At 39.5% G+C, this 27829-nt stretch overlaps 1 protein-coding gene across 1 annotated transcript in view; it reads right to left on the reverse strand.

Moving 5' to 3' along the window:
* The window catches only part of dcc (DCC netrin 1 receptor), a 353610-nt gene that overhangs the window by 21838 nt on the left and 303943 nt on the right, over positions 1 to 27829 (reverse strand). Inside the window, exons 26-28 of the mRNA XM_082541635.1 lie at positions 23969 to 24118; positions 19566 to 19862; positions 3648 to 3796 (exon numbers count right to left, since the gene is read on the reverse strand). Coding sequence (XP_082397761.1) covers positions 3648 to 3796; positions 19566 to 19862; positions 23969 to 24118 — 596 coding nt within the window. The remainder of the gene's footprint in view (positions 1 to 3647; positions 3797 to 19565; positions 19863 to 23968; positions 24119 to 27829) is intronic.

Genomic DNA, 27829 nt, shown 5'->3' on the forward strand with positions numbered 1-27829 from the left:
TCCAGCCACAGCTTTTTGAGTTTAGGAGTAAACCAGGGTTTGTCATTGTTATAACTCACCCTGGTGCGTGATGGCACAATGCTGTCCTCACAGAAGTGGATATAGGAGGTGACAGTGTCCGTAAACTCGTCCAAGCTGTTAGAAGCAGCCTTCAATGTGTCCCAGTCTGTGGTCTCCAAACACGTGCGAAGCTCCTCCACAGCCTCGTTGCTCCACAGTTTTTTAGTCCTCACGACAGGTTTGGAGAGCTTCAGCCTCTGTCTGTACGCGGGGATTAGGTGGATCATGAAGGATTATCTGAAGGTTTGCAAGACCCCCCCACCCCCCTTTATTTTAAAATGATGAACAATAAACAAAGCTAATTTTTACAGTTTTTGAGGTGAGTTTCTTTCGTAAACAACGCTACGTCCAGATGAACAGATTCAACTTTTGGAGATTTACTTTCCTGGATGATTGAGAATGCATCAAGAAGTTTCTTTCGTAATTGACTCATCAAATCAGATCATCTAATCATTGAGTAGTCAAATCAGAAGTTAATTAGAATAAGCTTGTTTGCACCTTCCAGTATGAATGGCATTCCCATATTAAACACACACTTGATGGAGGACAGTAACTGACTTTTGAATCAAGCTGCAATTTTCAGGCCTAAAAAAAGCCAGTGCAGAAATGCTAAGAACTGCAGTTCCACTATAGGCCACACCACAGACTTCCATGGTAAACCATGAAACTTTAAAGATTCACAGCTTTGGTTTCTATGGATAGTTGCCTCCTTCACATCTGCAGAATGGGTGACTCTATTGCTCATAACTACTTCTATTCAACTGTATTTGTTGTTGTGGTGTCTATTGGATTAGAACTATCTCAGAAACATGTTTTGTTGTTTGCTACATACCATCCTGTAGCTTGCTTTTTGTTTTCAGGTTGCTGCTGGTTGTGTAATTGTGTGGGGGATATTTTGGGTTGAGTATTCTTGCTGACCATGTCCATGCCTTTAAGACCTCTTTTCAGCAGAATAATGGAGCATGCCATCAAGTTAAAAAAAAACCCCAAATAACTGCTTTCGTGAACATGACCATGAGTTAACTGAAGTCAAATGCTCTCAGGAGTCACCAGATCAGATGTGGTGACGTTATCATGTCGGTGTGGACCAATATCAGATCTGAAGGCAACAGAGAACACCAGCAACCACATTTTTTATGTCTAATAAAGCAAAGCACAACTACACAAGTTGTGCTTTACCACAAATTATCATTCATATGTTGTACTCTATAATTTCCTATTTTAGGAATTAATTTATTATTGAATGTGTATCTTTCATCAGTGCATTTTAATTAAGTGTTATTGTGCCGTATCAAGAGAAAATAAGAAGCTTGGATGAATACATAATTACATGAATATAGCAGTTAAGGTTAAGATAATAGAAACACTTTAAATGAAATCAATTACATTAAATGTGATCATCTGACTCAAACTTTTATTGTTGTTACATTGAAGGCGTGTCCTTTTTTTCAGTGCTAATTGTGCTAACTATTACTTACTCATCACATTTCACTGATTAATTTTAAGGGATTCTGTCACCGTTTTACTATGTGAACTTTATATAATTATTTGTCAATCTGTGAACATTACTGACACTTCCTGTCTGCAATAGTTAAGAAACACACTCAGGACACAATAACCCTGCACAAACCTCCCGTTATTTGAAGAAGACGCTGTGATGTCGGTGTGGACCAGAAGATAGGCAACAGAGAACCTCTGCAAGCACATTTTTATTACGTCTACTATAGCAAGACGCCATGCGGCTGCTGTTCTATAGGAGAAATAGTGCAAGTTTACATATGTGCTTAGTTTATTTAATCTTACTGTTACTGTCTTACTGTTCATTTTAACGGCACATTATATTGGCTGTTGATGCACTCTGAGAAGGTTGAAGATCTCCACAAAAGCAAGAAATTACGCTAAATTTTTGTGGTTACAAACTGCTAAAAATGACGCTGCTGTACTGTGTAGACTATTAACTTGCTATGAAGCTATTTCACTGCAGTTTTAATGTCATTTTAGGAGTTCTAGCGAAATCCCCATAAACAGTTTCAGCATCTCCTCATCGACGTACCCTGAATTCAGTTTCTTTCCTAAACTATGTGAAGATATCAGCTCTATTGCAATTTACAGTCTCTGTAATGATAATATTGATGACACATTGTACTTGTTGTCATAAATGTGCTTTTCTCCACAATGAAACATCAGAATCACTTTTATTGTAAACAAACGAGGAATTTGTTGTTGTGCCATATAGGGCAAAAAACAGTGGCGCAGAAATATAAAAAATAGATACACACAAAAGGGGTTTATGCCAACTACTGACAGATACAGAATACAAATGAGAAAATAAGAAATATGTAGCGATTGTGAGCGGAGGGGTGGAGTGTAAAATATAGGTAGGACATGATGTGCAAAGTGCATATCAGTACATATCAGTCACACCTACTTCACATGCTGAAGCACCGAAGCGGTCGGCGCTCTGCTCACTCAGCTCATCTGAGAGCTTTGCTGCCACTCACTGCTGATGCTGTGCACGTAGCATTTCAAAAACTACCTCTGCAAACATCCACCTGTAGGCTCTGAGTCAACATTCCCCTAGGGGGGGAAGTTATTATCATCGCTCCCGATTCTCTGCTCACTCCCTGCTGAGGTATGTATTTCCTCATGGAGCCTAGATGCCAAATATCAAATCCATACTACTTTTACTGCAGCTGCCGCTACTATATACCACATTACTATACTGAAACTACAGCTCATTTAAAATAACTGGCTTGTAATATTTAATCTTTCAAAGAAGTTACTTCAGTCAATTTCAAACAAATCACTACCACAGAAACAATAAAATATTACTTGAAGTAGTATAGGAGAAACTGGCACCTGAATCTGGCATTACACTGTTAAAAAGTTGCTGTAAAATTCCAGGTTGCTAGGTTTGATAGCTTTTAACTATTACTTTACACTGAACTTCCTCTAATCTACAACAACAGTAAAATAACAATACTGTTCTGTAAAAAATATGAGCTTTGCAGTATAACGTTGTTAAATATAAGGATACACCTCGGAAAAAAAGATTTGAAGCACAGATATAACTTATAATATTTTAAATGTATTCTTCAAAAGTGTAGGTTTTCATTGAGTATTTTTAGCACAATATTTTAGCAGTTTACATTAACTTTTAGCCACTCCTAGGCCTCTTTTTTTCATGAGGGGGTTGTGTATCCATCTTTTCTCAAAGGTTCCTCCAAAAGATATTTAGGAACAGTAAGGACCAAAATCAGTAATTCAAAGAAACCTCTAAGAGGATTTTTCAGTAGATGACCTCAAACAGTTCTGAGCAGCAGAACACCAATTGATACAACCAATTGCTCAAGTAACTATTTGTGATTCATGGTTTCTATAACAACACATAGAACACACAGCTGTCTAAACAGTTTTAAATCAATGCTGCAACTGAATTTAACATAAAGACAAAGACATTCATTGTTTCTATGACTAAAGGCCCACAGAAACAATGTGTAACAAGGACACTCGCCTCTGTGATGTTGGTGTAGTGCAAAACATCAATCAGCAACGCCCGCTACAACATGTTCACAATGCAGACTTACGTTGGCAGCTGAATCCTCCGCGGGTTTTGTTCCTCCCTCTTCTGGTAAGTCCGGCGCCGTGGGCACTGAGACAGGCAGCAGGGGAGAGCGAGCCTTACCGGCCTGACCCAGAGAGGCCGTCTTCACCTGGGGCTTCGGGAGGCTCGCACCTGGAGACACAGATGAAGTTTTTTTTCAACAAGTGTTTGCTCCTGGGATTTGGGGTTGTTGTTTTTTTTTTTTTTTTCAACTTTTACTTGCTGACATCAAATTTGAAAATGTTTTTCGTGTAGTGTCCACTTTTTTAAGTGATGTTCCAACAACAACTAGGATGACTGAACTGAACCTAATGAATGCTGTGCTTGTCGATGTTGTACTGAAAGCGCATCAGCTAATGAGTGCTAGAATGTCACTGTATACAGCCTGTTTTACATTCTCATTTTAAGTTGTTTTCCACCAAATGTGGGTGATGTCAGCGATGAGGATGGGGGAAGGTTTTTATCAAGATATAGAGGGAAAATCCATCTGTTTGGAAAAAACTATATCAGGGAAAGTATAATCCGGGCAGGATGGGTGACAACTGCTGGTTCTTGCAAACAGAGATGGATATGCACGCTGACCTTGTTGAATTGTCATCTGGTTTGTTTTCAGAAGAAACCCATTTCAACAGTGTTGATGGGAAACACTGAATGAAACATAAAAATCTTTGGTAGTATTATATTCTTTGACTTGCTACTAGGAATCCACCACAAAGAAACAAAACAAATAACTGCAGACAAAAAACAAAGATTGAAACAAGACGACAAGAAAAAAAAGAAAGGACCTCAACAGTTACCTTTGTATTGCCGACTGCTGGCCAGGTATTGCATCACTTTAGAGTTTCTCTAAAATGGATGAGTACTTGCATGGTACTTTTTCTTGTTGGACACTCAACGCACTTTTATCTACAAACCACACTCATCTGTTCACACATTCATCCATAGTACTTTATGTGTGTGTAGTATGAGTGCTCACACACAGTGTTGGGGAGTAACGGAATACATGTACTGCCGTTACGTATTTAAAATACAAGATATGAGTAACTGTATTCCGTTACAGTTACCGTTTAAAAAGGTGGTATTTAGAATACAGTTACTTTGCTGAAATAAATGGATTACACGGCGGTATTTTCCTGTTTCATATTGTGGCGGGTCAGGCCTGTTTGGGTTTTGCTTGCTACGTTCTGTTGTTCCAGGTGGCAGCGTTACGGTTGCCATGGTTACAGGGTGACGCTCTCTCTCTGCGTGTTTCCTGGGTGAGAGAGGCCTTTTTGTTGTTGTTGTGCTAAGCTAACAGGCAGAATGCTACCGGTATAGCTCTAAAGAATGTAGCATCATAGGCAGTGCAGTCCGTGTTGCAGGGAGAATGGACTGCCATACACGTTATGTGTCTGTGAGCGCGAGGAGGGAGAAAGAAAGGAAAAGTACGAGCTGTCATCGAGCAAAAACGGGAGCTGGAAGCATGTAAATATAATAATAACCACTGCAGCCAAGAAGAGTGCCTGACGAGCCCAGTTGTAAGTAAGCTATTAAGACTCGACTGTACACCGTGTTCGTGTTTTCCTCCAAAAACAATAAGTTCTGTTGGAGCAGCCTTTCAACGCCTCTCTCTGTCTCTCGCAAGCAAAGTTGACCACAACAAAGTAAAGCTAGTTTTTGGCTACGAGCCCGACACGGAGCACGTATTAGTCAGAGGTCCCTTTACTATGGTTCGGAGCCGCGGACCTTCAGTAACAGTAATAAATCACAGCAATAGTACATTCATGTAGTTGTAAACAGCATGATAATATATTAGGTAATCCAAGTACCGTATTTCCCGGACTACAAAGCGCACCTGAATATTAGCCGCACAAGCTAAAATCAGGGGAAAATCCTGTTTTGTACATACATTAGCCGCACCTGACCAAAAGCCACAGGTGTTTCAATGTTGACTTATCATATGTAAGAGAATATGCACAAAGGGAATTGTCAGGAAAGAGATGGCTGTTTGGAGACACACCCCTTTTATTAATATTTTGAAAAACAAGTTATGGGTACATATTTGCATAACTTTTTAGGTATATGTACAAGTAGCGGTAATTACAAGTACGAAACATGTACTGTGCTTCATAAATGAGTAACAAATGTAGTACCTAACAATAACCTACAGCACACCAGAAAAATAGATTCGGCCTACCTTTTAGGCTCAGGTGCAGTGACACGGCTTTAACAAGAAGAAAGGTCAGTCATTCACCACCATCTTTCTCTTCTTCCTGCGCACTAAAACCACCAAAGTCCTCTCCTCCAGTGTCGGATACGAACAGGCTCAGGATGGCTACGTCATCCACTCTCAGCTTCTTTCATTCGTTGTCACTTACAAAACCAAACAAATCCTCGTTGTCAGTGTCAGAGTCGAACACCCTCTGAAGGGCCGTGGCGGTGTCCTCCTCTCCATAATGCAGCAGTCCAGCCCTTTGAAATCCGTTGGTGATCATGGATGTTTTCACACTTTTCCACGCTGTCAGGTTCCACCAGTGGAGTTGAGCATAACTTGCTTTTTGCAAGTTTATCGCCGCTCGTCATCCACGACTCCCGCTGAACGCGTAGCGTTAATTTGAAGTTTGTTTTTCGCGCTACTTGTACGGCACTATGTTGCCTGGCGGATGGACACGTGACCAACATACCACTCTTGAACCCCAATACTGTGTGTCTGATCACATGCCCTCTGCCAGGCAACGTAGTGCCGTACAACTGCGGAACAAACAAAACAAATCGTCTTACGATATGACAAAAATCATGGACAATCCATAGAAAAGCCGCACCTGACTAAAAGCCGCAGGGTTCAAAGCTTGTGCAAAAAGTAGCGGCTTATAGCCCGACAATTACGGTATTCAGAATATGTTACTCTCATTGAGTAACGTAACGGAATACGTTACAGAATACATTTTGGGGCATGTATTCTGTATTGGAATACATTTTAAAAGTAACCTTCCCAACACTGCTCACACAGAATAAAATGATCCCACACTGATGGATGCAGTGAAGGCACATTCGGGTTCAATATCTCACCCAAGGACACTTCAACGTGACTGCCAACTTTCCAATTACTGGCCTTCCCCTTCTTCCTCCTAAGCTACAGCTGCCTAAAAATATTAGAGGCATTTATGCAAATGGAAAAAATGGCTCGGAAGTTATTGACTTCCAGGGGATATCCCAAGTGGGTACTTATCCTCTGGTAGTACCTAGAACTGCTAACTGGGCAGGCCACTAGGGGGTACTACAGACTTCAAAAGTATTAGTCAAAGCAATTAAAGGTTCTAATGCTCTTTCTCCTCTTTTGGCCATAAGTCTGGTTGCCTGAGGCTCTGTGGCCTGCAGTTACTATTGAGCTGTTCCACAAAGTGAAATTTTATTAATAGATAATCAGGCCAGGCCTTGTTTTGCAGAATGGCTTGTTTCCTGAAAATTGCTTTTTAATACTGACCTCCATGTAGTCTGTAGTTTGACCTGATAACACAGAGCTCCTATTGATTGCTCTAAATGACAAATTCACATGTAACTAAGTGAGCCATCAGACTGCAAACAGATTTAGAGTCTGAGCCATTCACTCATCTGCATGAAAATCCATCCACCCATTCATCTAACACTTTCCAATTCGTATAGTCCATCGCTCTTAGTCAATAAAAATGAAATGTAAACATAGAAATACTTGGAATGGACCACAAAGTCAACTAACAAGGAAAGAAAGCAACTAGGAACAAAATAAAACTGGCCTTCAAGCAGAAGACAAACTAATGAATAAAAGACAAAATATATAAATAAATACATGTAATTGCTGTCTCCACAATACAAACAGGAAATTGAAAGATCCCCCCATACGCACTACAAAGCGAAGGTGATGAAAAGAAAAAAACTGGAGACCAAAGACATTTTTTTCCTCATCCCTGAGTCCCTGAATAGCCTCCTCATATCTGAAGACGTCCTGAGGCTTCTTCCACCCACAGCCCCCTCCTCCATTCTCTGCCCTGCACTACTTCACTTCACTTGATCGATACATCTATTCTGCTCCCTGAGAAACAAAACACCTGGAACATCTTCAATAGGAGTGGATTACACCGGAGACTGCCAAGTTTTAAACTACTTTAAACATTAACGGTGTAGAAAACTTCACGTTATACTGTGTACTCAGTAATTTATTAAAGCACAAAATGGGAAAACAGGTAATTGTACGAACAACAGAAGTACGACACCAACTGTCCACACGCTCAACAAAGAATATACACAATTTGTAAAGAAGGCAGCAAAGTCCTTTTTATCATATTATAAAAGCAAAACTGGCTTTGGAAGTATAACTCTTTTGGGATTAGAGAAACACTGCAGTCATGCTGGCTGTTGATTGAAAGAAACAAAATTGGTGTCAAAATGTGCACACTGTCAACAAAAGTTGACAGTGCTGGCTCAGTGCTGGCCTGGCTCTCTGATCTAACTGTGTTTAATCAATGGAGTTGACCAATTATCGGGGTTTCTACAATTTTTGCAAATGAGTGAAGCTGATTTATGCTGCTAGCACAGTTATACTGTAATAAGTGTAAGCAGAGATTGCTACACCACTGATCCTTCAATTACCTTATTTTTCCTTTGAATATGAGCTTGTTTTGTCATTTTTTAAAATATCTTTTAGAAGTGTGGCTACAACAGTCAGGTGTCATTTACACTGGGTTGCGTATACAATTTGAACCTGACCACCTGTATGTTTGCATTTTTCACCCGCCAGAGCTGAAAGAAGGGAACTAAAAATATAAATATGCTTAGCATTTTTCATCTAGACTTGTGGAGTGTACTGACCTTGGACGGGCACCAGAGTGGCTTTGAGTCTGTATTTTTCAGTCCGGCTTTCACAGTAATACTGACCTTGTGCGGCTCTGAATGTCTCTACGTCTGGTGGAGAAATTGCTGCCAGCTTCATTTCCAACTGAAGCACGACCAAATGCGTTTGTATGACTTCTCAGCATGCTGCTGTCAGACCGAATCCAAACTGAACTGAGCTCCAGAAAAAAAAAAAAAAAAGAAAAAAATGTGGAAAAACACAATGAGCTGCCGCACTATAAAGCTGAAGCAAAGGTTACACATCCACAGTGGAGAAAGCCATAAAAGAGAGTTTCACGGTGCCTAGCTCACCCTCAGGGGGTTTGTCAGAGAGGGATGGGGGGCGGAGGTGGGGGGACCCATGGCTCGTCTGCTCAGAGAGAGGTGGATATATTTACCAGACAAGCAGGAGTGGAGGTGTGAAATGCCCGCCGGGGGTCACATCAGAGGTGTCTGTGTCTGCTTTTGGGTCGAAAGTAAAGATGGAAAGATTTACAGCAATAGGAGATGAAGATGGAAGGGGCGGGGTTATTGATCTGGAGAACAAAAAAAAAAAAACTTGTCTTTGAGAAGATATCGCATCTCTGGAGGGAGTCAGACGACGTCTGTTCCGTTTCATAGAAAAGTTTTATGTTTCTTTGTCTGCTTGTTTACCTTTTTTCCCGTTTTCTGTCTGGTTTGACCCATGCGTGTCTCTAGCTACCTGACCAATGATTTCTATGATCCAAGGCTTAGAATAGTTTTCTTCTACTTGAATTATATGGAGGTCAGTTTCTACGATGAAAAGAAACAAAAAAACAGAAAGTGCAGAAGAAAAAAAATTAACAGTAACACTATTATTATTACTATCATTATTATTATTATTATTATTATTATTATTATTATTATTATTAGTGGGATACAAAAACTGGGAATACTACAAAACTGTAAAGTATAACATCTCAAAGTTATATTCAAATTTAAAATGTGGACTTTTGGTACTTTATCTAGAATTTATTTATACTGTTTTATTATCTTAATTTTATCTTTTATGTTATTATATTAGCATATTACAATCTTGTCATCATAGTTTTTTTGAGTTTCTATTCAAGATTTGGAGAGAAACTCTGAAACAGAAAGCAGTTTATATTCAGAGCTGGCTACAGTTCAGTCAGGGACCTGGTTACCTAAAGCAGATGGATATTTCAGTCTGCACTTATTTCTGGCAGTATGCCGAAAATAAATAAGTGCAGATGGATGTGGTTCAGTCTGAATTCAGTTTGAATCAATACATTATTTGGATTCCTCCATCAGCTGATGCAAAGGTCATCCAAATGACTGTGGCTGTCGTGTAGAGGAAGTCAAATGTTATCCATCATGGAAACCCCGACCACCCGCAGCACCACTTACTGGACAGGCTGTATTCAGCTCTGCAGCCACAGAAAAAGAGATGGAAAATCTGTCCTACTTCATACATTTGTTCCTTTTTAAAACTCCTTTCTACTTTGTATTTTTTGTTTGTTTGTTTTATATAACTTTCTCCTTTTGTGTAATATCCATCCATTTTCATATGAGCCTATCCCAGACGAGCCTAAGACGAAACACCAAGTGCACCTTTGACAAGTCACCAGTGTATCGCAGGGCGATTTATAACATTACGATACTGATACGGTATCAATGTATGTCAGAAGTTAGTGTTATTATTTTCCTGATTTAGTAAGAATTTTTTACTTCACATCAACTTCTTAGTATCTCTACATGATGACAAAATCTCATAATATCGATAACAGCCTGCTACCCTATGATATTGTTTTAGTCAACTTTATTGATAAGTTAATACCTCATAAAAAGATTCAATATGATTTTTTGTGAGCAAAACATCTCATTAACATTTTTTCATGCCCCTTAATCAGGTTTTGTTAATCCTATTTTCCTGTCTTTTTGGTAAAAACTGGCTTCTGTAAAATGAGACTTGAAGTACCTTAAACTTTCTAATTTGAATATTACAAAGTGAGTATGAAGCCTTTGATGTTTTAAGGCCTCAGAGGACATCCTGATCACCTCACCATGTCTGATCAAACTGCAGATTGAAGACCAACTCTTCCCTCTTCCATCCTCTTCTAAACCCCCATCACAATTTCTGCATGCCTGCAGGTACAGTCTTTCAAAACACCTTCATCTTTCATCTCTAACATGATGTGGCCAGTAAAAGGTCATAAGAATACGAGATCACAGCTTTGACCTGTCTTTTATCTGCATGATGATGAAATGATAATTATACAACATGAATTATTTGTCAGTGTGGGTCAGTGTTTCACCGTTTCAGATCCTGTTCTTAGTTTTTTCTTGACTGCACCAATATATTTTTGCTAAACATTCAACCATAATGACTTTACCAACCCCTGATATTTTCTGTAGCGTCACCCTTAGAATAAACTACCATGCCGTTTGTATAGTGAAGGGTAGCAATCATTCCAATCCCTAGAAAACGAGTCGTCAAATGGATGATTTGAGAATATAAAAAAAATAAAACACGTTTCTTTCTCCGCCCTAACACGACCATTCAATTGCTACAGATAACCATTTTAAAGCACCAGAGCTTTTCATTGGTAATATCACTGTTCCTCTGAGGCAAGATGAAGGTGTGCCCTTAAAAACATCCATCACAGCTGGCTCTGTGTCTGCCTCCAGCTGTGGCTGTAATGTCTTTTCTCAGTATCAGACACTGAGTCAGACAATCCCATTACAGCTTCCAGCATTAAACCGCACATTCAGGCCAATTTAGGTGAATAACTGCCCACCATCACACTTTAGTCTGCAGATGGGCTTTGGAGACTCCATTTAAAAAGAGAAGAAGGTCTCAATTTATAAAGTGATATAAAATAAGTGAGCAGAGCGGTGGAGGTTTCTGTGGTCTGCTTCAGCTGAAGGTCAAAAATAGAAGCTGCTGACAGCATTCACTTATGATTCAATCACATCGTTTTGAAAGATGCAACATGGATATTTCAAGAAAGAAGCCTGGAGGAGGTTGGATTTACAACGCTGAACGTCATGCAGACCAAGAGACCTGTCAGCAGCACTGTAGCAACCTCTGGTTGGCAGGTAAAAATGTGTATTCCATGACCAGTGGCCAAGAGGCTGGGCTCAGTGTTGTTGGCTGTAACTGGGTGCTGCACCAAAAACCTCCTTGTCATTGCTTTGATTGCTAGCAGATAGCTGCATTCACCCATAGTTTCCATGGAAAACCCCCACCTACTTACAAACATTTGCCAACGACTCTCAGACTGGCAATTAATCTTAAGAAAATGTGACCCAAACAGGAAATGGAGATCATTGCTCTACAAACTAAAAGTCGCACCTCTTGATGCAAAACTTTTACAACTGAACGGCCTCAGCTAATAGATCAGGAAACATAAATTTTTCTCTTCTGACCAGTGGTGGCCAACCAGTCTCCTTGGACCTCTTGCTCAAGATATACTGCTTTCAGAAGTCCTGCTTTCTAAAGTCCTTCATCTTTAATCCTTGAGTTGAGCAGAAACTGTACATAAAAGCGACTGTGATGTCAATCATTGGTTAGCAGCCTACAGTGAAGGTTGGAGGAATACACATTTTACTGAGTATGTTTTAACCCTCTCAAGGCAGGCGTTGCAGATTTGCAACAGTTAAGAACTAACAACCTGATTACCCCACATATATATTTTATGAGGTTTTTTTACTCAGAAGTACCACTGCAGGACTTGGTTGTGCATTAGCAACAAAAAGTTTAATTTGAGCCTGAGAGGGTTAATAAGCCTAATATGTACATTTTCAGTTTTTCCACATCCATGGAGTTTGTTGCCATGACATGCACATTTAAATTTACAGATCACAGTGGAAAGGCATAAAACCTCCACATGTAGAAATTTTGTAAGTAAAACAAAAATTTTATTTTATGCCTTTAGGATTTTTGAAGGAGTTTTAAATCTAGAAATGCTTTTAAATTAAATATTTTATTTATTTTTACTTTTTTTAGCAGGCTAATGCTGGCATCAACATACTGGCAATAATAGTCAGTTTTACTAAAATAAAAAGCAAGCAATTACTTCATGTTTTATGAACCCCTCCAGTTAGCCCATTGGTGCACAGGTTCTGTCCCCTGGGCTGCATTGTTTGACACCCCTGATCTAAAGAAAACTACATAATCTCACACATGCTCCATCACATGCTCTCTCTTCCCCTCTCTCTTTTTCTGTCTCACCCAAACAATCCAATTATACCATGAAAACATCTCATTATTTTCACCCAGGGAGTCATTCAGACCTGGATAAACACACAAACAAGACCAACAATGAACATCAAAAGCCATCGCTCACTGGTATGTTTTTTCTCCCTGGAGGGGGGTGGGGAATAGAGGTAGTGCTGCCTAGCTTTGAGGCTCTGTTGTAGGGAGGGGGCTAAAGTAAGGGTGGGCGGGGTCACGGGGCGAGCGGCAGGTCTCTCGGAGTTGTCGCCCCAGGCTTGCGATTTCTCAGCGAAAGATTTCCAGGAGCCAAAAATCAATGTTAATCTGAGGCCACCTGGGCATGTAAACAGAGCCATAATGGAACTGTATACACCCACGCACACACACAGAGGTGATACACACCTAACAAAAGAGGAAATGCACAACAAATACAGCTACACACATACAAACGGAGCCCAGGGATCACATGTACTGTAAGACGCCCCCCCCGCAGGCTACCAGAGACAGTATGACAGGATGAGGCGCAGAGGGACAGAAAGAGCTAAAAAAGACAGTGAACAAGTGAGACAAAGGACAAAGAAAGAGTAAAGTAAAGAAAACCGAGAGGGAATTAGGGAATGTCTAAGAGGAGTGGTGCTCTTGCCTCCAGTATACTTCATTTTCTAAAATCTCATGGGGAACACTTTCTGGACTTACAAGTTTTAAAACGACATGGTAGAACCACATAGTGATGTGCAATCTAATATTAACCAGAGCTTTAAAAATTCAGCTGGGAGAAGTCCTGATTATTAGAAATTATATTAGTTAGCTTGACTTTATTTACCTTTATTGTAGGGTACTGACATTCACGATGAAACTGCTGATCAAGCTCAGAAGGGCAGAAGTCAGGAGTGATGAGACCAGAGATAGTCAATAAAGTTCAGTGACTTGTTGCAACGACAAGTGAAATAATGTCAGATGAGCAGTTGCTGAGGTACTCATCTCATCCCCGAGCCAAGTGACTGACCTCTGATTGACAACTCACTTTAGTGCCACCTGTAGAGTTCTGACGTCTCAGTCGCCTCTCCAACTATTTCACTGACATAGTGCCAGTTCAGTTGTCTCAAGGCGCTTTATATCGCAAAGCAAAGACCTTACAGCATTAGACCAAGAGGGCCAAGAATCTAAAGATAAGTTTTCACAGGAAGAGACCTCAGGTAGAAGGTTGGGGTTTGAGCCAAAAGATAAGCAGGAAAGAGAAGCAGAGAGAGACCAGGAACAGCAAACAGGACGACAACACAAACTATAGAAGAGAGTAAAGCTAAAGCTAATGCTATCCGGTTGTTCAGTGATGACGCGACGAATCCTACTTCCGGGTCTAAAGTAGTCTGCGTTTAATATGGCTTTTGTGTTGTTAACATGTTTAATGTTTTGTATTTTCTTCTATTTGATCTCAAAAAGCTCCTAAAACAGTCAGTGATCCCTGTTGACCTCCCTCGGCTTTTATTACCGCTAATCATTTATTTAAGCTCAGTTTTTAAAACCTTAGCATGTAACTACAGCCCAGCCCATGCAGCAGTATATGAATGACTAACCTCGTATTGTGGATGAATAATCTCAGTTGTTCTCCTGGCTGAAGTTTTGTCCTTTTACAGCATCCTGCCATGCGATTACATTTGTTCCTGACCACCGAGAACACTCACGTTAACTTTTATCGAGTGGAAAAAAAGTTAGCTTGTTTATATTATGCTAACATAGCTGTGTCGCTAGCGGTCACGTAGCACATCATTATATACCAGCTAGCCAAACTTCAGTAACCCTACAAACGTCACTGCTGTTTAGTTTTCTGTCTTCATTTATGCTGGAAGTGATAGCAGAGCTGTACGTTTTAATTTGTTTCCAAAACCCCGCAGTCAGGACATGCTATATTTTATTTAGATAGAAGCTAACGAGCTAACTCCCTGCTAACTTCTAACTCCGTTAAATGTCATAAATTCCGTTTTCATGGATGCCTGGATGTTAAACTCAATTGTTACACCTGGTAGAGCAGAACGCTGATCATTTTATTAAAGATGAAAGACTTTAGACAGTTCTTCAACTCTCAGTAATGCCATAGTGATCGTTTGATATGTGGACCTGCAGCGGAGTTTAGACCCAGACACGGCTAGTGACGGCAGACTGAACAACCGGATTAACAGTGGCTGCAAAGTGCTCAGTGCATTATGGGAAGTCTCCATTCCACCCAGAGGCATAACTAAGCAATGATTGACCTGAGGCAGCCATAACCATTAGCTTTGTCAAAATGGAAAGTATGACTTTTCAAAGTAGAGATGTTTTTCTCCTGAACCTACTGAAAAAAACAAAAACAGTTGTGGAAATTTGAGGAAAATTTGTCATTTATGGAAAAGGTTTGTGACCAGTTGATGTCAGCTATGCGACAATTTGTTCTTGGGCAAATGTATCATAGAGTCGGTGCAGTCGCGTTGTGAATGACATTTAATAAGCCAAACAAAAAGAAAAACTAAATGAGTGTACTTGTTTATTACGTTGAACTGGCCCAGTTAGCCCGTCAGGATCTGTGGTTAATAATCTCTTTCTTCCATGATGATAGATGTTCCACTTGTGTTTAATGACTTTTGGGAGGTTAAATCTGTTTCAGCTTGTGGTTGAAGAACATGCCATGACTATAAATCATAAAGGAAACCTTGTGTTACCCAGTTGCTGTCCATGGTGCTGATCGGAAGCTGGAAAGATGCTACAGTTACTTTTGATTACTGTTATACACAGTGTGTGTGTGTGTGTGTGTGTGTGTGTGTGTGTGTTTGCTTGGGTATCTACTAGGGGTGCAACGATATTCGTATCGATATTGAACCGTTCGATACAGTGCTTTCGGTTCGGTACGCATATGTATCGAACAATACAAAATTTTTAATTTATTTTATCAACTTTCCTTCTGACGATGCTGTCTGTGTTGAGCGCTCAGTGAATCTGCATTCGACTACTCCGCCTAGGCTCGACAGTGCAGCCTAGGCGGAGTAGTCGAACGCAGATTCACTGAGCGCTCAACACAGACAGCATCGTCAGAAGGAAGAGCGCAGGGCAAGCTAGCGAGACAGAAGTTAAGCTCTCCTTGCAACATGTACCTCCCCCACCCTCATTCAGATCTGGCGTTTGGAATTATTTTGGTTTTCATGTGACGTATGACCCTGAAGGTAAGCGAGTCATGGACTAAAGTAAAACAGTATGTTGGATGTGCCATGCAATGCTCAATTACATGGGTGGGAGCTAGTGTGTTAGCGCAGTTAGCTCGTTAAGTGTTGGCCGTCTAGCCCCATGCACGGGGCGATCTGCGGTAGCTCGTTAACGGAGATTTGCCGTGTTGTGGCGTTAAGGTCATTTCAACGAGATTAACCTGAAAGCACTAGTGGGAACACAACGAATATGACTGCACATTTACACCGACATCATCCTAGTGCAAAGACAAGTGGAAGCAGAAAAAAAACAAGCAAGCATGCTACTAACTTTAGCCGAGTCATTTAGACAGCTGTTAGCACATGATTCTCCTTATATGTTTAATATGCTGCTGAGAATATAGCCCAGAAGAAGCGGATAGTATAGCTTTTATTTTGGAAAGAGACATTTCTCTGTAATAAACTCTCTTTTCCAAAGATGAGTGATTCCTCAATCAGATACAGGGCTCGCAATATCGCTAGCCCAACGTCCTGGAGCTAGCGATTTTTTTTAGTCGGGCTACCAAAATCTATCTCTGCCCTGCCCGTCGGGCTATTGTAGGAAAAATATATGTCAATGCTTTTGCATTCTTTCAGAAATGTAGCTGGGTAATTATGTCATTGGCATCGGTGAGCCACTGTCAATATGTGAAATATTGAAATCGCGTTTGAATTTGCGCTTGTTTTTTTGCTTTCACTTTGCAATCGCGTGAACTGTGTATAGAGTGCGACAGCACTGATCTGTGAGTGATGATAATTTGTGCACCAATTCCTCTGACATCGTCTTATTAATCGTTAGCTTACTATGCAAACATGACAAGTGAAATCTCCCGCAGCAAGCTTAAACATGTGAGAGGTTGATCGCACAGAGAATCGCTGAGCTTATGTGAGTGCGTGTGTAAAAGCAGCAGGATATATATTTGACTACGATGACCTTCACAGACAGATATATATTTTAGTTCTGCTGAGCCAAATAAGACAGGTCAGGGTGAAGAATTGACAGCCAAAGAAAAGCTTACCACAAAACGGAGAAGTTATGACAAATCAGACTATAAAGCAAAAAGAAAGTGCAGCTTTATGGTTTCATGGACAAAAGAATTTCTGTGGCTGCAATATGATGAGCTAAATAACCAGGGCTGCACATAAGTGGTCCGCAGGTGCGTATTCGCTGTCAAAATAAAAAACACGCACAAGGGTTAGGGTTAAATTTAAAAACTGTACTTTTGAGTTAAAATATATATTTATAATTTTAATAAATGACAAATTAAAAAGGCATGAACATTTTTTTTGTATTGAAAAAAATATCGAACCGTGACACCAAAGTATCGAACCGAACCGTGAATTTTGTGTATCGTTGCACCCCTAGTATCTACCCCGGGGCCTGTTACAAAGTTGTTACACCTGTCCTGAACCCACACTGGGAGCTGGTTCTACAGGAGAGGGTCCTAATAGCTGAAGCCTCTGCCTGTTTATCTAGCTTTAGAACTACAAGTAAGCCTGCTTTACTGGAATAATATCATCTTGTGAGGTCTTTAAGATGTGGCAGGACTCAACAACTGCGCAGACAGGTTCACAGCCGCTGCGTTGCTTGAATTCTTTGCCAGGAAGCCACAAAAATGAGTTTTGATGACAGACATTGAGAAAAATCAGGTACTGAGCAAAGCCGGGAGGTTTTATTTTCTGTTCTTCTTGGATAACTGTGAAAAATTTCAACCCAGCTCATATTTTTAAGATATTTCAATCCAACATGGTGACTGACTGAGAACACCAGTAAAAAGAATCAGAGGGGACTCTGATTCCCATGAGACCAACATTTTTTTTGGTCAAACATAATGCCTGAGAGAGCAAGAGAGAGGGAGAGAGAGGGAGAGAGAGAGAGAGAGAGAGAGGGAGATTTGATATATGGAATATGGAGAAACCGACAGGTAACATAAAAAGTGAATGAAAGAACAGAGGAAGGTCGGTCCAGATCAGATCCAACCCTCTGGCTAATGTCAAGGCCAGTTACAGTATATCGTTCTACAAATACACACACACACACACACACACACACACACACACACACACACACACACACACACACACACACAGTGTAGAAGCCTGAGGCTAATGCATTCAACTTCCCTGAATAAAATATTAAGCAAAGCACAGAGGCTCACTAGAGAGACCCAGCTTAAACACAAAGTCACTGGAATCTGACAAACCAATCAGCAAGAGGCTGCATCTTAGGGACCGGCTGCAGACGCAAAGCAGAAGAGGAATTTAAAAAAAGTGTCATTATTACAAGACAAACTTTACTTATTGTGCTGCTAGTGGTTCAGTAGAGTAATGGTACAAAGCTGTTGGCATTTCATAATCTAAGCATGCTTTGTACTGTGAAGGATTCAAAGACCTTTTCATTCTAGTAAATATACATAAGTTGGAATCAATAAGAATTACGGACACTTTAATGCAAAAGAACAGAGCACAAGCGCTTTGGTTAATCATTATATTTTGAAATTTAAACACATGTTCTACACATATAATTCACAGCTTTACATGACAATTGTTACTCTAATCTTCTTTATAAAAACTTTATTAATGGTGTTATTTTTTATAGAAATTTGTTGCAGATTGGCTGCGTGGTCTGCCACAGTTATGGAAATTTGTACCTCTCCAAGAAAGGTGGAAAGAAAATGAATATACTAACTTAACCCCCTAGGACCTGGCGTCCACATATGTGGACATCACATTTTGGGTTATTTAGACCAAAATACTCAATTTTGCTCTACAAGGGCCTGATATGCTGCTACTGTTCTATCAAAATTTTAAACAAATATCCTCATATGTGGCTCTTATTTTTCATAAAAACAAAAATAAGGTAAAAACAAAAAAATCTGGTAATTCTTTCTTTTTACATTCATCGGGCCCCAATATGCTCAAATATCAAAGAGAAATTAAAAATGCATGCCGTGGAAGAGTTCGGGTCTTAGGAGGTTAAAGAATATTTTATTCACCTACATCCACTCAGTTTATTTTAGGTCAGAGTAACAGTCTCTACTTTATTTTGATGTCCTTTTGTGCTAGTTTCTGTCCTTTGCTCTCAGCTTCACCACGTGTGCCCAGGAGAGAAGAGTTTGTTGTATTATTGTAGGGTCTTTACATCACATTAGAAAGCACAGTGAATCAACTGTTGTTATTATTTGGTGTCAATAAAATCTAAATATATTAATAAAATTGAATTGAATCCATCATTCCTTAAGCAAAGAAACAACAACAATCACTGATAATCTATAATCAGATAATTCAGTTCAGTGCACCAAATCAAAACAACAGTCTACAATATAAAGTTCCTTGGGTAAAGACTGTACAGTACTAGAAAGAAACCCAAATAATCAGATGACCTTTTATGAGAAAGCACTTGGAGATGGTAGAAAGGAAAAACTCCCTTTTAACAGAAAGAAACTCCAGCAGAATCATCTAAAGTCAAAAGATAAACAATTTAGACTGAAATCTGAGCATTTTTGAAAACTCAATCAGCCACTAGAGGTTTAGCTGCTGATTCCAGGAAAATTATTCCTGCCAAGAACACTACAATCAGTCCTGGTCCATTATAAGAAATCCTACATTATTAGTCATAACACATGCATTAAGCAGCGGTACTCACTGGACTGTGGCAGCATAGAAGTGTACACCTTGGGGTCGATGGTCCCCATGGGTGGTGGCAGCAGTGGGTTGGTGAAGCTTCTTAGTGGATGGGTGGGCCGCACACAGGCTGTCGGGATGGTCCGACCGCTCCCACCCTGGGCCTCCTCTGCCGCTGCAGTGGCTGCACCCGGGACTGGGCCTATCGAGGGAAGGTGCTCCCCAGGCGGGGCTGAGGAACCGGGGAGGAGAGGAGCAGTCTGTTGTGTTGGAGGCTGTTGCTGGAGAAGAGGATTGGAGGAGGCATCTGTGGACAAAGCTAAGAATGGGGAAGCAGATAAACGGATGTAGCATGTTAAGCAAGAAGGAGGTAAAAAAAAAAAAAGATTCAATGCGAGGTTAAGAAGAGATGAGAAATATTAGCGAGGGGAATTTGAGAGAAAAGACAAAATATCCTATTAGCCATTTTCGAAGAGCAAAAGAACGGTCAGAGAAAAGACAGACTAATCACAACAAGTCTGAGTAACACGGTTATAAATTCTGGAAAGAGATCGTGCTGAATTTTAATTGTGTTCTTTGGCACTACAAGGCAAGTACAATCTAGTAATTGTCCATTATCCTTTAAAAAGCAGACATCCTTACACTCAAGTAGTAATAAATATCACAACGGGCCAGAGGGAACATGTAAATTTGGGCCTTAAACTTGTTGAAATTCCACTACTGTGTTGCAGTTACTGTGTTTGTCTTCTCTCACGAAGTTACAGCTTGTCATTTATCCAGTCGTCTTTAAAATTTAATAAATCTCATCTGTATAATTTAACACTTTATTTAAAATGCCAATCTCCTCCTCTGGCATAGAGAAACCCTGCCAGGTCTTAGTTTTATTCTGTTTCTTGTTGAATGTGAAGCTTCATGCTGGTGCTTCTCTGCTGGATGAATTTCTCCACACTGCGAAACCCTGTTTTATCTTGTCAAAGACACATATGAGAGGAAAAAAGGAGAAGAGCTTCTTGTTAAAGGAAAAGACAATAAAAAAAATCTTCAGCGTGCAGAAACTTGACTCTCATGTGTCGTGAGAGATGAAACTCCTGCTTGTGTAACAACAGCCAGTTTGATCAGAGAGAACATTGGAAAGCTGGTTATTGTATGTAGAGCTGCTGTGCGTTCATTAAGCAGCTGAGACAAGAAGGAGAATGTAGAGGGAGAGCCGAGAGAAGGAACGTGAGCGCAGTTAAAGAGTAAAAATGAGAGGGGGAGGAAAAAAGTGACAAGAGGGGACCGAGACATAAAAATAGAAGACTTTCAAAAAGCTCAGAGAGACGATGAGAAGAAACAATAATTTGTGTTTTTCCAAGAATCTAGTTTTGAAGAAAATACATCTGCATTACCTCCTCTATCAGGAGGAAAGTTGGTAACATTCTCCATAACAATTCACTGCAAAAAATAAAATGGATTTTTAAAATAGTGACTCGCAGGTCTACATGAATACACTTGAATACTGAAAACACCAAATGCCTTTAAAGGAAAAACGAATAGCAAGAAACACAATATTCATTTCATTTGGCTAACTCACAGGAATGTAAATGTTATATTAAAAGATGGTTATTTGAGAAACTTCACATTTAGACAATTAGACTGTAGGGAAAATGCTACATATGGCAGTGTTAGTGTAACTGTACGGTGCAGGGACTCAGGCAAAACTGATAACCTGGTTTAAATAACAGAAAATAAACTGCAGTCTCTGTGGTTATATGTTCCGGTAATAAATGGAGACCAGAGCAAGGACACTAAAATAAGAAATGAATGATGGCACTAAAATGTTCTTTACACCCAGGTATCATAACTTCTTTAAAGTAAGAATCTGCTTAACCTTGTATGACATGAGGAAATCTTTAAAAGAACCAAAGTTTATGTGTCAGTACGGCGCAATACAGGGTAACCATATTTGCCAGGAAGAGCAGACACTTACATTTACTCGCTGCACCTTCAAAGGCCTTGACAAGATTATGAGTCTGATGTTATCAAATCTTTCAAAGAACTGAGGCATAAAGTCTGAGGCATACATTTTTAATATCCACCACTGAGAACTCTCGTAAGAGGACATCAACATGACTCCCTTACTAAACCCCTCAAAAACACGTGCTGAAATAATGATGGGAAAAAACAAAATAAAAAAACAAAAGCAAGTGGTTCATTTTGTTTTTCCTCACTACTCTTTAATTACTAACATCTGTTCTGTCTCCTTTTCCTCACCTCTAACCAGTGACAGATGGTCTCGAACATCATTAGTGATTGTCCTAACCTTAATCAGAACCCTGTACTATTAGAATATGTCATTTAAAAAATATGCTCCATATACATGTTGTCAATGACGAAAAAATACAATCAGTTAATCTGATAAATTAAAATAACTATTGTTTTTTTCCCAAAAAAGTGCTTCTACTTGGGTTAGAGTTATGGACATGAATTAGGGTTAGCACCGAGTGAACACACAATGTAAGCCTGGACTAAAAAGAGAAAATAGTTACATTTTAACACATGACCAAAATACTGTCATGTGACATGAGATGGTATGGTAATATGAACATGGTGGGACTATTTCAGCCACACCACGCAGCTTCTGTCATCATGTCCAAGGCTGCATGCATGAAAGGATGTACATAAATTTCCTCCTACAATATTCCAAAAAACTTTGAGACAATGTCATCTACTTGAAAAAGAGGAGAGCTATAAAGTACATAAACATTAAGTTGTTCAGAGCAGAAAGCAGATGAATTGGATCATTTGGATTCAAAGAGCATGCTGGTGTAACCATCGAGATTCGGGAGGATTCAGTATTTTACCATGCTAATGAATTGACTTAAATTTATCTAAGAAGTTCTACAGGGATCAATGTCTTAGTTTAATTAGCCACATAGCAGCAGAGTCTAAAGCTCCCAGATTGGGTATTGCTACTGTCTATGTTATTTGGGGAACATAGTTGACTCGTTCTGGCCCTAATCTTCTATCTTTTCCTTTATAATCAGCAGAGTCCATTGTTGTATCTCATTGCGTGTACGTCTCTATCGTTTTTCCTTCATTAGCAGCTTTCTCATTATATTTGCCTTTCTCTATCATTAGCTGCCCCACCCGCCTCCACTCTTGTGTGCTTTGCCAGCAGCGATCAACCTTCGTGTTGTGTCAGGCCGTCCACTGACTCTGCCTCTCTGCTGTTGTTATATCACTGATACGAGCCAACCAGGAATTAGCCAATTATTGAATTACTGAATTACTGCTCCCCACCATGCCGTTTACCATTTAGCCCTGCAGCAAACCGAGACTTTAATACAACAGTGAGATAAAGGAAATGAACAGTGGGCAAACAGTTGGAAAAGTTACATGTTTACTTCTATCTATGACAGTTCTACATGCATAACAACAATATTAGCATATACAGATGTAGCAAGTTAATGTGCTTAGTTTTTCTCTCATATTAGTTTGAGAAATCATTAGGCCCCGCCCCCTCACTGCTGCCATTCAAATTTTTACTATTTGATCACCGTTACTTTGGCAAAATATTTATTTTTAAATAAGTATGGCTCTTTGATTTTAATATAACAGATGTCTGTCATACATTCAAACATCTGCAGGTTAGCAAAAAAATTTTAATAATAATAATAATAACATTTAATGTTTCATGTTTAGTTGACAAGTTCATACCATGAATATATTGTATGTCACTGAACTAAAATGTGCACGAACATCATCACATATACAGCAATTATGAACGTCTATATGTTTTTTTCAGAAAGATTCCTAACAAATCCAATATATGTTACGTTCATTTCATCATCCTCTTGTAAGTGCGAGATCATGTTGTTGCTTTGGTTCTCCCATGTGTCACATTCAATGTACAACAAAGCAGTTTACCTACAATGTCACTGCAACTGTCACTCCCATAAGAACAACAGTAATATTTGTAATATTTTATTTCTATTTTATTTGCTTTGTGTCACTGATTAGCTTATACGTTTTACATGTCTTAACTAGCAAGATGATCTTTTAGTAATGCAAAAGCCCCTTAGAATGAGGACATCCTCTACATTTGTAAATGTAGACCTGTAATGTCATGACTGCTGGACACCCGAAAGAAGAAATTTGTAATTTGACGGTAAAATAAAATGAACTAGTATTGGTAACCAACAACGTGTTTCTTGGCCTCAGTGTTCAGTTATAAATATACATAGGAAGAAATCTCCTTTGCTGACTGCGCAAACTACAGCAGTTTATGTTGTTGGCACAACATAAAGGTTAATCTAAACATATCACATGGAAATAAGAAAGTGTAGAAAGCAGACATCAGAGTTTTCTTTCACACCTTTTGTTGCCTCCTGGCCACAGAGCTACCTGTTGTCGATTAGACGTATAGTAATGGCATCAAAGTACCTGGTGTGTATCCTCTGTCCACAGTCAGGCTGGGGAAAGGCATTGGTCTCAGGCTAAACTTGTTGTGAGTGAAGCCACACGAGGGAGAAGGCAGAATCCCAGGATACTGCGAGGAGTCCAGGGTTGGCACCGGGATGGCACTGACCACCGCTGAAACAGAAAGAGCAACAGGGTGAGTGTTCCAGTGACCCACACTGAAACAGAGACAGTAAACCTGCAGACCACACAGAGATTGCGATTTCACGTTCCACCGATGCCAGTGCCTTTTTTATAAAGCTTATGAAGAACTGATCAGGACCAAAACTCAACGGATTCTTCCTTTGATCGTGCTGCATCTCTCCACCGTCATGAAATCTGGCTCAGCGGTGTTTGTGTAATCTTGCCGGCAAACACGCAGAAGCCGAACAAGCAAACACACAGCACTGATCACATAACTCAACCAGCGAGAGATGAGGCAGCGATACATGAGTCAGAGTGGGAAAACAAACTGTGAGCACCACTGAAACAGATGTATAAAGAAGCAGGCTGATAGCAGTGACAGAGCAGACACGCACAGGAGTCAGCAAACCAGCGACAGAGCCAAACGAGTCAGGGCCACCAATATTAGTCATTGCACAGAAAGTTTTTATGTTTATTTCAGTTTCGTTTTTCAATTTCAGATGTGTGTTTGCTCATTTTAGCTCATGCCTAGTTTGACCATTAATGTTTTCTTAATCTTAATTCTAATACGAGGATATTTGTCAGCGGAAAGAAAGCGTATTTAAAAAATATTGTTTTACTCACAATCATGTGGAAACCTTGGTCTCATTAAAAATGCAGAAACGCCTTCTCATACTTGTTAGGTTTACACATTTTAAAAAGTCAAACTTTAGAGATTTTCTAAAAGTTTTATTTCAATTTTAGTCAGTTTTGCGAGTGGACTTAAAAAAATATTTTTGTTCTTTTTGTCAATGAAATTTTTTTTCACACAAAGTTTTGGTGTATGATACGTAGAGCTGCCACCCAGGCAAAAGAAAAATACAAGTGTATCACGTTATAACGTGAAAGGTTTATTGTTCTAACAAGATACGTTTCCTGTTTGTACAATATAATATTTATATTGTACGAACGTGATAATTATGTATATTGTAATAACGTGATATTATGTTGTTCAAACGTGAAAAGTATATTGTACAAACAGGAAAAGTATCTTGTTAGAACAATAAACCTTTCACGTTATAACGTGATACACTTGTATTTTTCTTTTGCCTGGGTGGCAGCTCTACGCTTCCGTAGTATGATGAAGTTTTAAATGAAAAGTTTTAACTCTTTTACCCTTGTGGTTGCTTATTTGTGTGAGAAAAAACAGAATGTGAGAGTAAAGCTGAGTAGACTGTGACAACACTGACTGAGAAGTTGTTTTAGGATTTGTCCAATTGGATACATGGCACCAATTTATCCTTACTTTAGGGTTATCCTGCTGTATATGTTATAGTGCTGGATAGTTTCAAATGATCTCATTTATCTGTTTCATGGTATCAAGTAGACATTCAGGGAAAGTTATCTTATGTGCAGTCATGTGAGAAAGTCAGTTTACTCTATGCATTCCTGTGAAAAAGGAGGAGTTTGAGTACCAGCCCAATGCTAATCAAGTGCTAATCACTCACGTAATCAGCAAACGTAAGCATCTGTATAAAAGGATACGTTTTTGTCTTTCCATCTTTTCCAGCAAATTCACCCAGAGGTCAGAACTTCCAAGCCTCAGAGAAACTCCAAACAAAACCCAAAATCTACATTTGGGATTCATCAAGAATCAGTTAGCAGGTTAAATAAAGTTAATGGCAAACTGAAGAAGACTGAACAAGTATGGCATCATTGGAAGGGTTATCAGGAGAAATGTGTGGCCACAATGAACTACACCTCATACCAACCGTCAAGCACAGTGGTGTAGGGGTGATGATTGGAGCTTGTTCTTGAAGCCACAGGACTCAACCATGAACTCCTCTCTATACCAAAGTATTCACATGTGAGGCAGTGCATCTCACAGTTAAAGCTTAGCACAGTAGGATCACTCAACATGACAATGATCCCAAGTACAGCACAAACTCTTCAACATAATAGCTGGAAAAAAAGACTCAAATTGCAATATTCTAGTAAAAGCTGAGACTTTAAATTCTGTGATGGGACATTATGAGAATGGCAGAATGTCAAAGAAGCAACGCATAAAGATGAGTGGGCAAAGAGTCCCCCAGAGCAATCAGAGACACTTACAAAGGTCATTTTCTAAGCTAATGAAGCAAAGGGTACTGGAGAGAAACCTGAGACAACTTTTGACATGACTGTAAAGCTGCACAGCACGATTCACATGTTAGAAGACATTACATTTCAGATTCTGAGTATCACAAAAAAGAAACAGCAGCAGAATTCTAATATCATTCTAAACACTGTTATTATTATTATTATTATTATTGCTGCTATTAACATAAATTTTCTTTTTTCTGTATGAAAACCTGCATTTCAAACTCCACTAACTATCCTGAATCATCCAGGTGTAGTATTTGTAAATCATGACAGCAAAGATAGTTTTTCACCATGTACAGACTGTTCTTTTTCGCAGCTATTCATTAGTTAGGAGACCTGGAAGTTCACTGCACTGAAGAACAGCAACCAGTGAAGCACCTGCATGTACATATCCATGGTAACCAAAGAGCTATGCCAGCGGACAGAAAGGGAGAAGCGTAAGAAGTACGATCTGTGGTGGAAGAAGTTTTTTATAATGTCACAGTGTTAATGATGTTATCAGCAGCCCTGTAACAGTCCCACCGACTGTAAAGCAGACAGTCAGTCGGAGCCAATAGAGTTCATATTGTGACCTTGAGAGGAAACTGCAGGGACTCAAACTCACTGAGACTGATTACACTGCCTCAGGTCCACACACACACACACACACACACACACACACACACTGCTTCTCCAAGCTGTTTAAAAGATAAGAGGCACCCGTCAGTGTTTGTTTGTTTTTGTGTGTGTGTGTGTGTGTGTGTGTGTGTGTGTGTGTGTGTGTGTGTGCACATATTTCTCTCTTTGTCTCTCTCCAGCTGTGTCTTCTTTACGCACCTCCATTCAGGCTGGAGGTGAATTCAGCATTGTGTTTCTGAATATAAATGAATGTTTAATAAGGAAAAAAAAGTGTTCAAAAGAAAACATTTGCAACAGCCCATTTCTGTTTTCTACAAAGATATTTTCAATGTAATACTGAATTAAAGGCTCACCAGCCTGCTGTAAGGAAATCAATCCAAAAAAAGAAAAAAGAAACACGACCCAAGGTTTAACATTTTGTTGTAAACAGTTTTCTCCATTTTTGTTTTCATCTATGTTTCTCAAAAGTGGATAGATAAAAGATCTGGGGAATAACAATGCTTATAAAGATATTTTTCTTACTAGTCATTATAATAATTGTGAAGATTATTAAATTGATATTTTCAACACTTTGTGAAATATACTTATTCGACTTGAATGAGAATAAATTGTGTAAACTGGCATGGAGCTTTTCAGATGGTAGCATGACAAATGAGCAGTGTAACTGTATAGCTGGCGGACTTGCTGAGTTTCAGTCAGTGTAAAAAAAACCACGGATGGTAAATTACACAGATTCATAAAATATTGAATCAAATGTACTTTTTTCATTACTTTTAATACAGAGTTCTCTTTACCCTCTCAAAGTTATTGGGCGGTGTGCAGGACTTTGCCCAACCAATCTCCGTGTGATTTGTGTTCAACAAGTCCCTGAGGGGGTGTTCTGTGTGGAGCGTTCGGCTCATTGCTACAGACTACTCAGTCCTTGTGCAACCAAAAGGAGAGCTTGGTATACACTAGGGGCAG

Source organism: Aulonocara stuartgranti (genome assembly GCF_965226115.1).
Source record: "Aulonocara stuartgranti genome assembly, chromosome: 7".
Lineage (NCBI taxonomy): Eukaryota > Metazoa > Chordata > Actinopteri > Cichliformes > Cichlidae > Aulonocara > Aulonocara stuartgranti.